Below are 14432 nucleotides of genomic sequence, written 5' to 3'. Positions count from 1 at the left end.
TAAATAAAAACTAACATAACCAGTATGGATTAAGTTTAGTTTATTAATTTAGAGAAATAGGAGGAAATTGGATCTGTTCCTTTACATCCAGGTCTTCAGTGAGTTTTTGGGATTCTGTGGAGGTTCCTGTCCTTCAGTGAAGAGGAAAACTTATAGTGGGGGCTGTTTTTAGAAAATATGCTTCTCTTGTAAGCTCCTTTCTCGCCTACATTAAGTGACCAGACGAGGAGAGAATTCTTGATCACTGACTGCTTGTGCCCTCAGGGTTGGTGACTTCATGTGGGTGGAAAAAAGTTTAACTTTATGCAAATATGGAATGACTCCCATCTGTGGAGCGTACTTTAAGCAATCTCACTCCTGATTTGTTGGCAGAAATGAAATGGTATTTGTTTTACATACTGATTACTGTGGTGGCCATAGTAGATTTGTTACTAAAGCAACCATTGGGAACGTGGTAGCTTGGTGTCTTGGATCAGAAGATCAAGTCCCATCATCAGGACGTTGCCACTGCTGCCCCCTTGAGGAATGGCTTTAACCCTCAACTGCTCGTGTGTAAGTTTTTATATTTTATATATAACATGCGGAGGATCCGCTGTGGCGACCCCTAATGGGAGAAGCCGAAAGAAAGTTAAGTCGGTTTTTTTTTTATTAACGCAGTTTATTATTTATGCAATAATTTATGTTGATTAAACTGAAATCGAATACGCTGGCACAAATTCAATGAATGCAAAAATTGTCTACATTTGTTAGACCCCGTTCTGTGTGTGCGCGTGTGTGTTACATTTTAATAATTAATTTTGTAAAAAATATGATCCTAACTGGTCTCCTTATTGTCAGGATTTTCTCCTTTTCAAGAAATTCTTGAAGCTGGACATAAAACGCTAAAGAATCCATAGCGCTAGCGTTAGCTGCTAGTCACTTTGGCAAACTTGCGGTCTGCCACTTAATATGTTCCTGAGGGATTTAACCATGTTCAGCACCTTTTTAAAAGAAAAAAAAAAGTCTGCAGTTGACACATGTGCACAGTACTAAAGATCTTCTGTAAGAATAAGTGTTTTTGGCTGCTCCTCTTGGTGGTCTCCACAGCGGATCATCTGTCTCCAACCCCCCCCCCCCCCCCCCGCTGTCCTCTACAGCTGCCTCTTTCACACCAACTACCTGCATGTCTTCCCTCACCACATCCATAAACCTTCTCCTTGGTCTTCCTCTTTTCCTCCTCGTCTCAGTCACAACACTGTAGATAGGTGGTGGACGGGTCTTCCAGCATGACGATGACCAAAACGTATCGCCAAGACAACAATCTGATGGTCTTGAAACCCATTCCAGCCTTGCGCAGGTCTACAATCTCATCCCTGAGGTCCTTTTGAAAGCTCTTTGGTCTTTCCCATGGTGGTGGAGCGGTTTGAATGGAAGAGGTTGATTCTGCGACTGGTGTCTTTTATACACGTACAGTTAGGAGTTGATATTAGGAGAACTTTCTTAAAGGAACAGGACTAATTTGGGTTTGTGGGATTCGGGATTATTTTGGATTTTCAGGGCACCTAATGGCAAATGCCATAAATGTAATCAGTATTCCTGTTGGATTTCCAACTGATTGAGTGCGTTAAAGCTTTAAGGTATAGAATTTTTTTTATTTTGAGACTTGTTACTGTGTTGTGTTGGGCTTTTTAAGGGTTCTTTTTAAAAGATTATGGATGTGACTTCCTACATGATGTGTAAAACTTTCTTCGTTTTTTTAGGGTTTTTAAATGGAAGCATTCACGAATCCTGAATTATTTTTTTTTAATTCTTCATGATTTTATTCAATAAAAAAAGCTTTTCTTCATAATGGGGTTCTGTCTGCAGGTCTGTGGGCAACCTTTTTAAGGGTTTCTAGAGAAGGTCAACCAAAGAACCATTGAAGAACCTGGCTGTAACACAAGTGCGGATCCCAACGACCATTTTGTTCATAAAGTGTAGCTAAAGTTTGTATCTATATCGGATTGTTGAACATCTCATTCCAGATAAATTTTTTTCTCTTTACTGTTGATTACCAAAGTCTATACATGAGAACTGAGACTTTTTTTTGGACCATTGCTGTCAGAATATAACGTGAGGTAAAAACTGGGATTGGATCAGGTGGTGTTGCTCTGGTGGTTGTGCAGGGGTGAAGCTCTCACTCTGAAGTGTCATCATTTCTATAAGAAATGTTCATTCACAGAGGACTTGACCAAGAAGATCCTCCATGTAAATGGATTAAACAACAAGTCATAAACAAGCAGATTTACCTTTTTTCTGACCTTTTTAGGAACAATGTGTTCTGTGTTTTTTCCATAGACGAGTGAAAACAGGAACTAATGCACAATTTCAAGTGCAGCTATAAAGTTTTTTTTTTTTTTTAAATGGATAAACATTATTTTTGGTTATTAATTGTCTTGTAAGTGGAATGAAATACTTTCGGATCAACCGTTCTGGGAAATTAATCCATTTCAGGATGCTAACCGTGAGTTCTCACACCACCGTGGGGTTTTCATCGTTTCTATAACAGCAAGACTTTATTTTTACCCCCTGATATTGAACCACATATTTACAGAACCTCTTTTTTTTCCCGTTTGTTTATTCAAGTATTGTGTTTAACTGTAGTGTATTTTATATATTAATTTAAATGTATTTACATATTGTATTGAAATTGGGTGTACAGACAAATTTGTATGCAAATTTCTTTCTTTTTTTTTTTCTCGACTCAATCGAGTGTCAGATGCTGAAGATACTGAACTTTTTTCTTATTTATTATATGTAATATTGAAAGTGTTCTAGTAGAAATGTTAAAACTCAACAAAGCGAGACCAAGACATTTAAGCATAATACAAGATGCTACACTAATTATATAACTGAAATACTTTAAATAAGAAGATTAAAGTGATGGAAAATTGTATTTCTGTAACCAGGTTTGTTTCATGTTTGCTTTGTGATGTTACTGTGGCTTCTTTAATCTTTGCACAGATTTTGAATTTTATTTTATTTATTTTTTTGAAGTGGTAGCTTATTGGTTAAGGCCCTTTTACCCTCTTTCCTTTCAGAAATTTTCTTCTTCCTTTTTCTTAAACTGGCAACCCTCATGATGCAATTTCATAGAGTCTATCCTTTTTGAATGATAAGGATCTATGTACAAGACTTATGCGGTAAAAGTTTTAAAATGTAAATCAAAGAAAAGCTATTTGCTATTTATTAAAGAATATCAAATCATGTTTTTGTCAAGTGGTTTGATTTATAATGCAGTTCTTTTACATTTTTTATATTTCGCATATTGATACTCCCCCAGTATTCCGGCTGCTTCTTTCCTGCTGATTTTATTAATTTTTTGCAATATTTATTCGTAATTACAATTAATGCATTGCTAATAAAAAGGATTAAGTTATTGTGATTTCTGTGACCAGCTCATAAAGATTTAATCCTTGAATTCGTGTGTAACTATACCTAAAATATTTAATAGTACAATTCAGCTGTAGCTCTGGGTATTTGATCAGCTGACACTGTTGGGCCCTTGAGCAAGGCCCTTAACACTCAGCTTCCTAAAATCACAGGGATATGTGAAAGTTTTACTCTGCTGTTATGTCCGGAATTTTTTTTTCTTACTTTTCTTTTAATTTTTTTTAATTTCTTTAATATTTCTTGTTCTGTTTCTTCCATATTCATTTATTTATTTTTTTTTCCCCCTCTCGCTCTTTTTCACCTCACCAGGACTCGGAATCGTTTGTAAAGCTTCGACTCTTTTTGAATCGAGCAGCTCCGCGCATGCGCAGAAGCACGTAAGCAGGACTTGGTCTCTGAGACTCGATTGCTCAAGTCTCAGTTCTGCCGAGCTTTTTTTCGATACCGGCATCTTTATTTTTCTCCACTCTCTCTCGCTCCGTCTCGTTCTCCACCGTCTCACTCTTGTCTCGCTTTTTATCTCTAATCGATCTCGTCAAGAAATCACGTCACAATGACCGGAGATCACGGACACCACCAGGTATTTATTACAGATTCCTATGAAAGCTGAAGTAAACCCCAGTGTGTGTAGCAGTGTGTTCTTTATTTCCCTTTTTCCTCGAAAAGCAGGGCCTGAAAATCTCGAATTAAAGCGCTTTAATCGCAATCTAATCCTGTAATGTTGTGTATGAATGTACCGGGGATGTTTAAAAGCTCAACCCGGCTTGAGGTGAAGCGAATCCATGTTGTAGGTGACATTTTTTTGTGTCTTATGTGTGCTAATGAGGAGATGAAGGAGAAAAAAAAACCTGATATTTAACTTATGAACTGTGTTTGCAGGTGGAGTCTGGAGCTCGACTAAACGGTGAGTGTGAAATGAGAGCAGAAATCGGTTTCAACGCCGGTTTCAGGCTCGTTTTCTGCCCGTGTTTCTGTGAAGCGAAGCGGCGAGACTGTTAGTTTTTCGAGAAGCGAAATGGCGTCCCAGAGACTAAGTCCCCTCACCCTCACTCTCAGCCGCCTATTGTTCAAAACGACGCCTCAAAAACACACTTTGTCCATGTGATTTCGAACATTTTCTCGGATATTTGGACACATCCGTAGGTGGTTTTTGCAATCCTGGTTGTTCATGGCTGAAGCGACGCCTCCAAAGGGCCTTAATTCGGGGTTAAAAGTGGCAAATTGGGGGTTGAGGACTTAGTCTCTGCGCCATTTTCTTTTCCTTTCCACGAGCCGCGTCTCAAACCGCGTGCTCCGGTACTACATAGTGCGCTACACGTTTGGGCACCAACCCGCCCAGGGTGGATTTTTTTAATCAAAAAATTAGACACCAATCAATTTTTATAATATTGTAAAATTTATGTTTGGCACTAAACCGATTCACGGTGTTAAACACTTAACAATAGCCCACCTTAGTGACTGTAGGCGGCCTGCTATGTAGGGGAGATGAGCCTGATTTGGGACACGGCCGCTCAGCAGTGTTATGGAGGCTCTGCAGGGGGAAATGGCTTTTTAAATGTCTGTCCTTTAATAAACATTATATCCTTTTTATTTATAATTACTTTATCCAACTACAACAGTTTAACTAATCTGGGTTGTTTGTGTACACACACATTCTGCTCTCTAATTTTTCACCTTTATTTAACTCTAGAGTAGATTTTCTTGAACCAGGGCCTGTGTGTAAAAATTCATGATTGTCTTTCTTTTTCTTTGTCACATTTTTCATTTTGGTTTTATCTTTCAGCAAAATGTGTAGTCCAAGAGAATTACTGAGCGAATCCCCCCCCCCCCCCAAAAAAAAAAAAATCGAAAGGTTTTATGTAATAAAAAAAAAAAAGTTGGACATTTTTTGGCTGGAGATTTTATCCAGAATTAACTTCAGACTTAAAAAAAAATCGTACCCCAGAAACTTTTATTTATCTATTTTTCTATGGGTGATTATCGGTTTTACACGACGTCCCGTTTACGGTACGCAAAAAAAAACAACACGGGATGCATTTTTCCATCTAGAACTTCGCTACGTCTCGAGCGTATAAACGCTACGTTGTGTGTGTTATGAGGCAAATTAAACAACTTTCGACCTTGAGTGAAGACACGGACGTCTGTAGTCGTATCTCATGCACACAGTCTTTTTGTTTAGTTTTATTTCTCTTCTTTTTTCCCTTCGGGTTTAGATGGAGGACGTGTTGGACGAGTCTCGTCGTGTCTCGTCCCGGGACGCAGGTGCCAATACTTTTAATCTTCAACCGGAAGAAGCGTCTGAGCTTGAACGCAGGCGTCGTCTGGATCGAGTCCGTCTTTGGACGTCCGTCCGTTCTTATCCGTGAAGTTTAAAAGTATTGGCACCCTGCGTGGAGTCATGTTAATGATAAACGTATTGAACGAGACAGAGACTGAGACGGTTCAGTTGGCGTTCACGTTCACTCCAAATGATGGTCAATAGATTTTCTCATAGCAGGAGATCCTCCACATCTTCCAGCCCATGGAAAGCAGATCTTCCTGGTGTGGAAAGCTTTATATAGGCGTTCGGTACAATTGCGTACCTCCAACTTTGTGAACAGTTTGAAGGGAAAAACCACATCAGGCTGGAAAAAGACGTGTCCCAATAATTCAATTCAATCTGAAGTTAAATGCAAATACGTGGCGCAAGAAACAGTAAAAAAACGAGGTAAAGAACGTGAGTTTCAGCCCTCAAGCAGCTCTTTAGGTTCACCAATCAAGAAACTCTGATGTCGCTTTATTCGCATTTAGGATTGTGTTTATCTGCACACACACTCTGTTGTTAAAACACTAAGTGGGTCTGCTGCTCTCATGGTCCAGGGTGATAAGACGTAGATAAAGCTTTTGTGAGGAAACTAAAGTGCAGTTAGATGTCCAGACATTGCGTTCCTCCCTCCGCCAAACATTAGAGGAACATCACAGAATAAATTCCATCATCTCAGAAGCTACGAGGTGAATTAGCGAATATTGATCAGCCAATCGGAATTTGGACTTCGACGGCACGATGGTGTAATCAACTCGATTTTAGTTTATATTTATACAAAGATTACGTGAGATCACAAAACGCACTATTTGGTGTTTTAAGGATCCCTGATTTAAAGATTCTTTATCTTTAATCTAGTTTATATTGTTCATTACCACCAAGAAGCCTTTAGCCACGTAATTCATACTACTGCTACCCACTTACCCGTTACTCCTAATGTAATCTTTTAGTTTATTACATGTTCACGTTGATTCCTTCAGTACTACTTTTACTACCTGGGGAACCAGTTCTTCTTTTTGTACCTCACAATTTCATCAGTATTTAATATTACTGACGAGAATCTGTTACTTATATTATTACCATTATTACTCACCATCGTCTTCTGTTCTACTGTTTATTCCTCACACTCGAGTTCCTCTGTTGTCACTATTACAGTAATTTACCGTTTTTGGAATCTCGCGCCTTGGTTTATCGCAGAAACTTATAGGGAGTTGTTTTTTACGTTGAAACAATGAAATCTATTAATAGAAAGTAATTGTTAATACAGTACTGTGTTCATAAAGTAGCGTTTTTGGGGTGGCCTCCGTTTTTCGCAGCCGGTTTTGGAACGTAGCCACGGTGGGGGGGATTAACGGGTGATTACCGTATTTTCTTCACTATTTAAATTTTTTTTTCCCTGTTTCTACTGCCAGATTTGTATTTTACATGTACGAGGTTAATACTATTTATTACTTGATTAAACAATTATGACTCGAAAGAAGAATAATTTCATATTAACATTATTATGAACGAATCTGCTTCTTTTATTATTCAACGTATAGGAATTAACGCTCAGTATATTCAGGATTTATACTGTTGTTATTAGTGCTGTTCCTAATTTCATCTCTCTAGTCTTGTTTCTCTTTTGTGAACTACTTCCTGCATTAATACTCATTTGCATTTTTATGATTCAACACTTTTCACTTTGACATTTAGACATCTGTAGTTTAATAACTGGCTGTTTATGGTAATGGTCTCGTATTTGTACGTAACTGTAGTATTTAATACTGTAAATCACTAGAGTTTATGGTTTGATTATTAATACTTATTACAACTTTTATAGTCAACTATATAAACTATACACTCTTTTATTCCTGCTTTTAAAGCAAAACTTCCCAAACGATTTCCTACGAAGTTAAAGTTGTCTATTCGATTTCGCCGTAGTTTAAAGTAAACAGAAGAGAAAAAAATTCTGTAATCATGCGGTTTTATTGATTTTTATTTCCACTTTGAGCGCAACAGGAAAGAAAGGATCCCGTTTATCGATACAGTCGAGGTTCACGCCAACAGGCATGAAGCTGGTCCTCGATATTTACGTCTATAATCAGTTTACACTTCAAACTAAACCTTGATTTCCAAACGTTTAGCTGCTTGAAAATTAAAACAAGCAGCATTGATATTTTCCCATATCAATGCCACGGTGGACCAAATCACCAGTCATCCCGCAGACCATTTCTGCACTATAAAGTACTACTGGCATTAGCGAGTCTTAATACTAGTTCTAACTTGGTACTATTACTAGCGTCACTCTTACACTCGTGTTTTACTACTTCATCTTCAATCCTTTAACTCAACAGCTCAATACTGTAGTTCTTATTACTGCTCTTTATATACTAAATATCTGTTTATAATTATATTACACTAATCATTTCTATCATCTTCAGCGTTACTGTTCCGGTACAATGTTTAAGTCTAGTGGTAAAGTCGTGATGTTGAAATGATACTATACTTGTATCACACACAAGTCATTTTGATTTGAAGTCTGTGCCGTGTATTCCATCCCATAATACTACACTTTGGCCGTTGTAGTGCTGCTGATGCGTTTTTTTTGTTGTTGTTGTTGTTGTTGTTGTTGTTGTTTTATTGAATTACCGTTGGTACTTAAAAACCCGTTTACGTTTTTCCGTACCGTTAAAACCGAGATCTGACGTTTTATTACTCGTTTTTATCACGTACACTGTAGTTTTGTGTGATACTTAAAACGTTACATGGCTTGTGTCAAATGTTACTAGTTACACTGCAGATACTCCATAAAGACATCATTTTCTACATTTTCTAAATTCATCTGTTCATTTTAACGAAATCGCTTAATGGAAGTAGTAACTGTAAAATAGAAATAAATACGGCGCTAATTCGTTTATGCGGCACTTTACACGTGCAGTGGCGACTGCTGGGATTCAAACTCATGACCACCTGATCAGAAATCCGATGTCTTACCCGCGATGCTCCACTTCCGTTAGATTAGATTTCACACTGCTGCTACAGTAGCGGTGCTGGTGGGATGTGAGCTCATGACCACCTGATCAGAATTCTCATTTATTGATCCACCATTTTTCTTACGTTTTATTGCATGTTTATGTCCCCACTATGTATTGTTGCTATTTAAATTCCTACAAATGCTACAGCTAATGTTATTTCTCAGCATGCATAAGATGATTATAACCTCTTTTACTTCATACATAACAGCTCCTGCTTTTATGACACACTATTCACTGCTTCCTCTGTTCGTACTTTTGGAAGTTGTAGGACTCCTGATGTTTAATTGGTTATTGATCCATTCCTCCAGGTTCTGTTAGTACTTCATGATCTACGTGAGCTTATTACACGCTTGTAACACTTTTGTTGTTGAAGCCAAGTACAGTTACTTCTCAGACACCTGTGGTGGCTGTGGAAAGTGTGGAAACACCTGGTGCCTTATGACTTTTAAAACGCAGGCGTGTTCCTTTTAGGTTCTTTGCAACAAAGTCAGTAATCGTCAAAGAAAACATGAACGACTGAAAAAGTTCTGTGCACAGACGAGTCCAAATTTGACAGTAGAACTTGTGCGAGAGAACAGAAGAGATGTGATCAGACCCCCTCACCCCCACACTCACACATGGAGGTGGAAGTTTATGGGTTTAGGGTTGTTTTGGAGCAGATGTTCCAGAAAGAGAAAGGAATCCTGAACCAACATGGCTCCCATTCCACACTTCAACACCATGAAGTTCTGTCTTCAGACAGGCGCACGTCTGAGTTCTGAACATGTTATTTAGAGAGAAAACGGACGTCTGTTTTGATATCTATCATGGAACCGCCTGCCCAGTCACCACACCTCAATCCTACTGAACTGCTCTGAGATGAACAGGAAAATCTCCCACTAGGGAAGAACATCTAGCGAGAAGAAACACGGCGAAGAGTTTCAGCTGAACGCTTGGAGAAACGAAGTGTCCTGATGCTGCGAGCGTGTGAAGGAGCTAAAGGAGGATTTTTCAGTGGAAATGCAGCGTAACATCTGGACATTTAAAGATCTGTTTAGTCAAAAGGAACACGTGTCTCTCAAACGCCATAAAACACGACACTTTTTACAGGAACTGTATGTTCATGTGTGTGTTTTGTTTTTATACGTGCCCTGCTGTAGTGCTGCTCGTTATTTCTTGTGCGTTACTTGTACGAGAGTTAGAAGGTTCATCTCCGACCGACTTAAAGAGGCAGACGTTAACGTTCTTCTCTAATTCCTCCTCCCCCTCTCTTCTCTTCCCCTGATCATCACAGATTCCCACAAACATAAAGACAAGCATAAAGACAAAGAGCACCGGCACAAAGACCACAAGAAAGACAAAGAGCGTGAGAAGTCCAAGTACACTAACAGGTAAAAAGGAAAACGTTCACTCTTTATTCCCTTCTCTTTCATACACACTGTATCTGTTCTGTCCTGCTGTTCTGTCTGGGGTTGATATTGGAAGGTAGATTAAGTGTGTGCGTGGTTTTTTTTATATTTTTTTTTTATTATTGATTGTAAATTTATTTTTTTTATTAATGTCTCCAAGACCTAAAATATATATATTTATAATTTAAGTATTTAATTTAATTATATATTTTTTTAATATAATTTTTTGTATTTTTTATTTTTCCCAATAAACTGCTGATAAACTCCAATCTTGCAGACGGTGTATGTAAATGAAGGTGTAACGGTGCTTTATCCAGAGTATCTGAAGGAAAAGTGTTTACATAAAAATACTATTAAAAGAAGTCATTTCAACATTAATATGAAACAGAATCGCTCACTGTTCCTAATATTGTGGCAAAGTGTAACATTGTGTTGCTTTGATCTTCTTTCTTTCTCCCTCGGTGTGATACTGAAGTCCTCTTTGTCTGACGCTGCTTTCAATTGCCCTCTTTACGGCCCTTTTCACTTCCCAGTGGCGGTTATTCGTGGATCCCTCGACACGTCTGAACGTGACCCCGGAAGTGTCTGAGCGTCTCTTTTTGTAGTTTTAATATAAAATGGTGGCCAGGAGTCAAAACAAGCGTGACTTTAGCTGTGCAGGAAGATAAGAACAATAAGAGATAAGATATATATATATATATATATATATATATATATATATATATATATATATATATATATATATATTTATTTATTTTTTTTAATACCTTCGGTTTTAGGTGTTTGGAAAACATTGTGTTGTTTTAATGATCTCCAGTCTTCTGGGAAGATGTTCCAATAGATTTTGTTTAGCCACAATAGTGTTAGTCAGGTACTGATCAGGTGAGAAGGTGAGGACGTTCCTGGGGTGTGTTCACATTCATCCAAACAGTGTTAGGGTTTATAGCAGAAGATCTTCCAAACCATGGAAAGCAGATCTTCATGGAGCTTTGTACACAGGTTTGGATCTCCTAGTTCAATTGAAGGGGAATTTTCGGAAGGTTAGTGGTTAAGGCATTGGACTTTGAATCTGAATGTCACGAGTTCAAAGCCCAGCCACACTAAGATGCCACTTCTGGGCACCTGAGTAAGGCCCTTAACCCCATAGCTGCTCAGTAGTATGAATAAGGGCGTCTGCCAAATCCCGTGAATGTAAACACCATGCTGGCATCAGGGTGGCCGTCCAAATACTTTTGACCTTACCGCAGTCGATTGATTGAAGTAATAAATGTTTTTAATAATACAAAAAAATAAAACCCTGCGGTTCAACCCGAACTCGGAGATGAGGCACGCCTAGCTTCCTGTCCAATCACAGCGCAGTGGGCGTGTCCTAGGGCATAATGATTGACGGGTGGACCTTCTCCAGGGTGATGTTAAAAGGTCTGTACTCACTCGAAGTTGGAGAGCGGTGGGAGCGCCAATTCAATTTTATTCACTTTTAACAAAGTACATCATTCCAACGCATCTTTACAGAAAAAAAAAAAATAACTTAGCATCAGAAATTTGTTCCTATTGAGTGAGATATTGGCAACAATGTCCAGGAAAACCCTGAGACTTCATGAGGAAACTTGTATCCGTTCAGCATATTTACTGTTCACTGATCGGGGCTTGAATACAGCCCGAATTAATCTTCATGCTTCTTGAAATATGAAGAACGTTCTGGGGCTCTGAATTTGAAAACGGCGTAAAAAACACGTTTTCAAACGATTCCCAAAAAGTCACTCATCTGTGTTTAAGCGTCTGAAAACGCACGAGACGCTTCGGCCTGCCTCGTTTCCGCCGCGTCGAAACGCCATCCTTCACCCATACACGTTCATCAGAACGCTCTCCAAGACCACGATCCCTCCTTCAAGATCTGCTCCTTTACTTAAGAAAATCCTGCTCACACAAAAGACTTTGATGTAACACAGAGAACCGACGTCCATCTAGTTAGTGCCGTCCTGCTCACTCATCTCTCTGTTCTTCTGATTTCCTCTCTCTCTCTCTCTCTCTCTCTCTCTCTCTCTCTCTCCCTCTCTCCCCCCACAGTGAGCACAGAGACTCGTCTGAGAAGAAGCACAAGGACCGCGAGAAAGAGCGAGTGAAACACAGGGAGGACAGTGCCGAGAGACACAAAGAAAAGAAGAGAGAAGAGAAGGTGCAGTCTTCCTTTCTAACTCTTTTTACACACACACACACACACACGCACAGAGAGCGAGCGTGTAGCTCGGGGCCTAATGGAGATCAGGTTAACGTCTGGTATCGTGTTCCAGGACTGTTTTTAATATCTGGCTCAATCTGGACTCACCTGCTGTATGTATTTGATATTTATTAGTTCACATTAATTTCTCCTGCAGATTAAATCACACAGCTCTAATGGGAAGCATAAGCGTGAGAAGGAGAACGGCTACATGAGGTATGTATTAATTAACAAATAAATAAAAAACTTTTTAAATTGTATTATTAATGTAATCAATCAAATTCGCACAGAATTTAATTGATAAAATAATGTAAATAAATAGAAATGTTTTGTTTACATTTGTTAGACCCTATTTGGGTAATCAAGATGTTGTTTATTTATTTATTAATATATTTTAAAGCATTAATTCCTAAAGAGATGTTCAACTTATTTCAGCGTAATTTAACTGTCACACACAATAGTTTTGTTTATTCCTGTAATTTATTCATTCATAAACGAACAGTTGCTTTGCTGTATAAAGAACACAGAAGAATCCGTATCGCTAAACTGTCGTAAAAAAACGCGTTGACATGTGCGTAGGAATCGAGTGGAGATCATTAAAATGAATCCGAGAGTGGAGTTAAACAGCACTTATTGATTTGGTTCCTGTGATTGAGGTGATGTTATAAAGGTTTTCTGTGATTGTACTGAAAAGGTGCTGAATTGAGGTCCATATGAAGAATCTTCAGTGCAGCTTAAAGGCTCGTTTAGAAGACATATTATGAGGATATTAGATGTTGTATGTATCGTTTGGCTACAATTCAGAGTCTTTTCACATGAACTGAGGTCATCAAGTGGAGTCTTGTGATAAAAATGATCATAGGAACATTTTATAGTTATAATAAATCACCACTTTAGATACTTATGTATTTGATGGAAAGAATTGTTTGTATTTTTACTCCAGTGAACGTTTAAAGGGTCACATTTTACCTTTTGAATCTCTACTTTTACTCAACTACATGGTTTGTGTACTTCATCCACCACTGCTATGGTTGCAGAACATTTTATTTAGAACTACCTGTGATCAATAGTCTGGACTCACGTCTGAACTCCTTTCAGCCAATCACAATCCACTATTCACACTGACCTGTAATCCCTTTATTCCCCACTAGAGGGCTGCAGCCCTACACTTTGAGAACTTTGTGTGTCCGAGGGTTTCTTACATCACACACTCGTTATATTCCTGTCAATTTCGTATTATTGCATATAAAATGGTGGTAATTTGTTGTTTGCTTCACACGCAGTCACATCAAAACAGAGGAGGACAACGGATACGGATATTCTCCGAAGCCGGAGAAGCCGATGAAGAGAGACAGGGATGAGGAAGAGTGAGTGATCGATCGATCGATGCTCTTAATATCGTCATTTTTTTTTTTTAATCCCATCCCGCTGTAACTCCGCTATATGACCAAAAGTTTGTGGACACCCGAGTACGAGTGTGCGTTTCCTCTTGGACGTCCCATTCAACGTTTTAATCTCCATTTGTAAAGTCAGGTACTGATGGAGGTGAGGAGGTTCCTGGAGTGCATTCACATTCACGCCAAAGGTGATCATTAGGGTAGGAGCTCTATAGCAGATGTTCCACTTCTTCCAACCTGTGGAAAGCATATCTTCACGCTGGAACATAGTTTAATTGAAGGGGATTCCAGAAGCTTGTTTTTGAGATTGTGGGGGAACCGTTCGAGGAGGAACCACACACACGTATGGGGAAAAAGTCGGGTGTCCCAATACTTTTGACCATGTAGTATATGGTGTAATATATTAATGCTATTTGAAGTGAATTATTGAGTTATAATGTGTAGTTTATAGAGAAAATTTACATTATTTTATTTCTGGTCATGTTCTCCTGAATCAGACTCGAGTACAAACCCAAAAAGATCAAAGTGGAAAAGGAGAACAAGGTGAAAAAACGGAAGCAGGAGGAAGAGTTTGACTACTATGATGAGGTAAAGATTTGACACGGTTTTTATTTAAAAAAAAAAAAAAAAAAGCTGATCTTCGTCGGCTCCTGACCCTTTATTTATTTTTTATTTTTTGCAGGACGTAAAGCCGAAAAA

The 14432-nt window shown here is 38.5% G+C and overlaps 1 protein-coding gene across 2 annotated transcripts in view; it reads left to right on the top strand.

Annotated features, from left to right (window-relative positions):
- Positions 1 to 3793: 3793 nt before the first annotated feature.
- Positions 3794 to 14432, top strand: part of top1b (DNA topoisomerase Ib) — a 21067-nt gene continuing 10428 nt past the window's right edge. For both annotated transcript variants that reach the window (XR_014530159.1, XM_083520894.1), the window contains exons 1-8: positions 3794 to 3991; positions 4291 to 4315; positions 10004 to 10100; positions 12186 to 12294; positions 12494 to 12552; positions 13620 to 13703; positions 14231 to 14321; positions 14416 to 14432. The exon at positions 14416 to 14432 is cut by the window's right edge and continues 78 nt beyond it. Coding sequence is in view for 1 of the 2 variants with exons in the window: in XM_083520894.1 (XP_083377020.1) it covers positions 3965 to 3991; positions 4291 to 4315; positions 10004 to 10100; positions 12186 to 12294; positions 12494 to 12552; positions 13620 to 13703; positions 14231 to 14321; positions 14416 to 14432 (509 nt within the window). In the remaining variant the exon portion in view is untranslated. The remainder of the gene's footprint in view (positions 3992 to 4290; positions 4316 to 10003; positions 10101 to 12185; positions 12295 to 12493; positions 12553 to 13619; positions 13704 to 14230; positions 14322 to 14415) is intronic.

The sequence above is a fragment of the Silurus aristotelis genome (genome assembly GCF_946808225.1).
Source record: "Silurus aristotelis genome assembly, chromosome: 19".
NCBI lineage: Eukaryota > Metazoa > Chordata > Actinopteri > Siluriformes > Siluridae > Silurus > Silurus aristotelis.
Note: the sequence above shows the minus strand (reverse complement) of the source record. Positions and strands in the feature narration are given on the sequence as shown.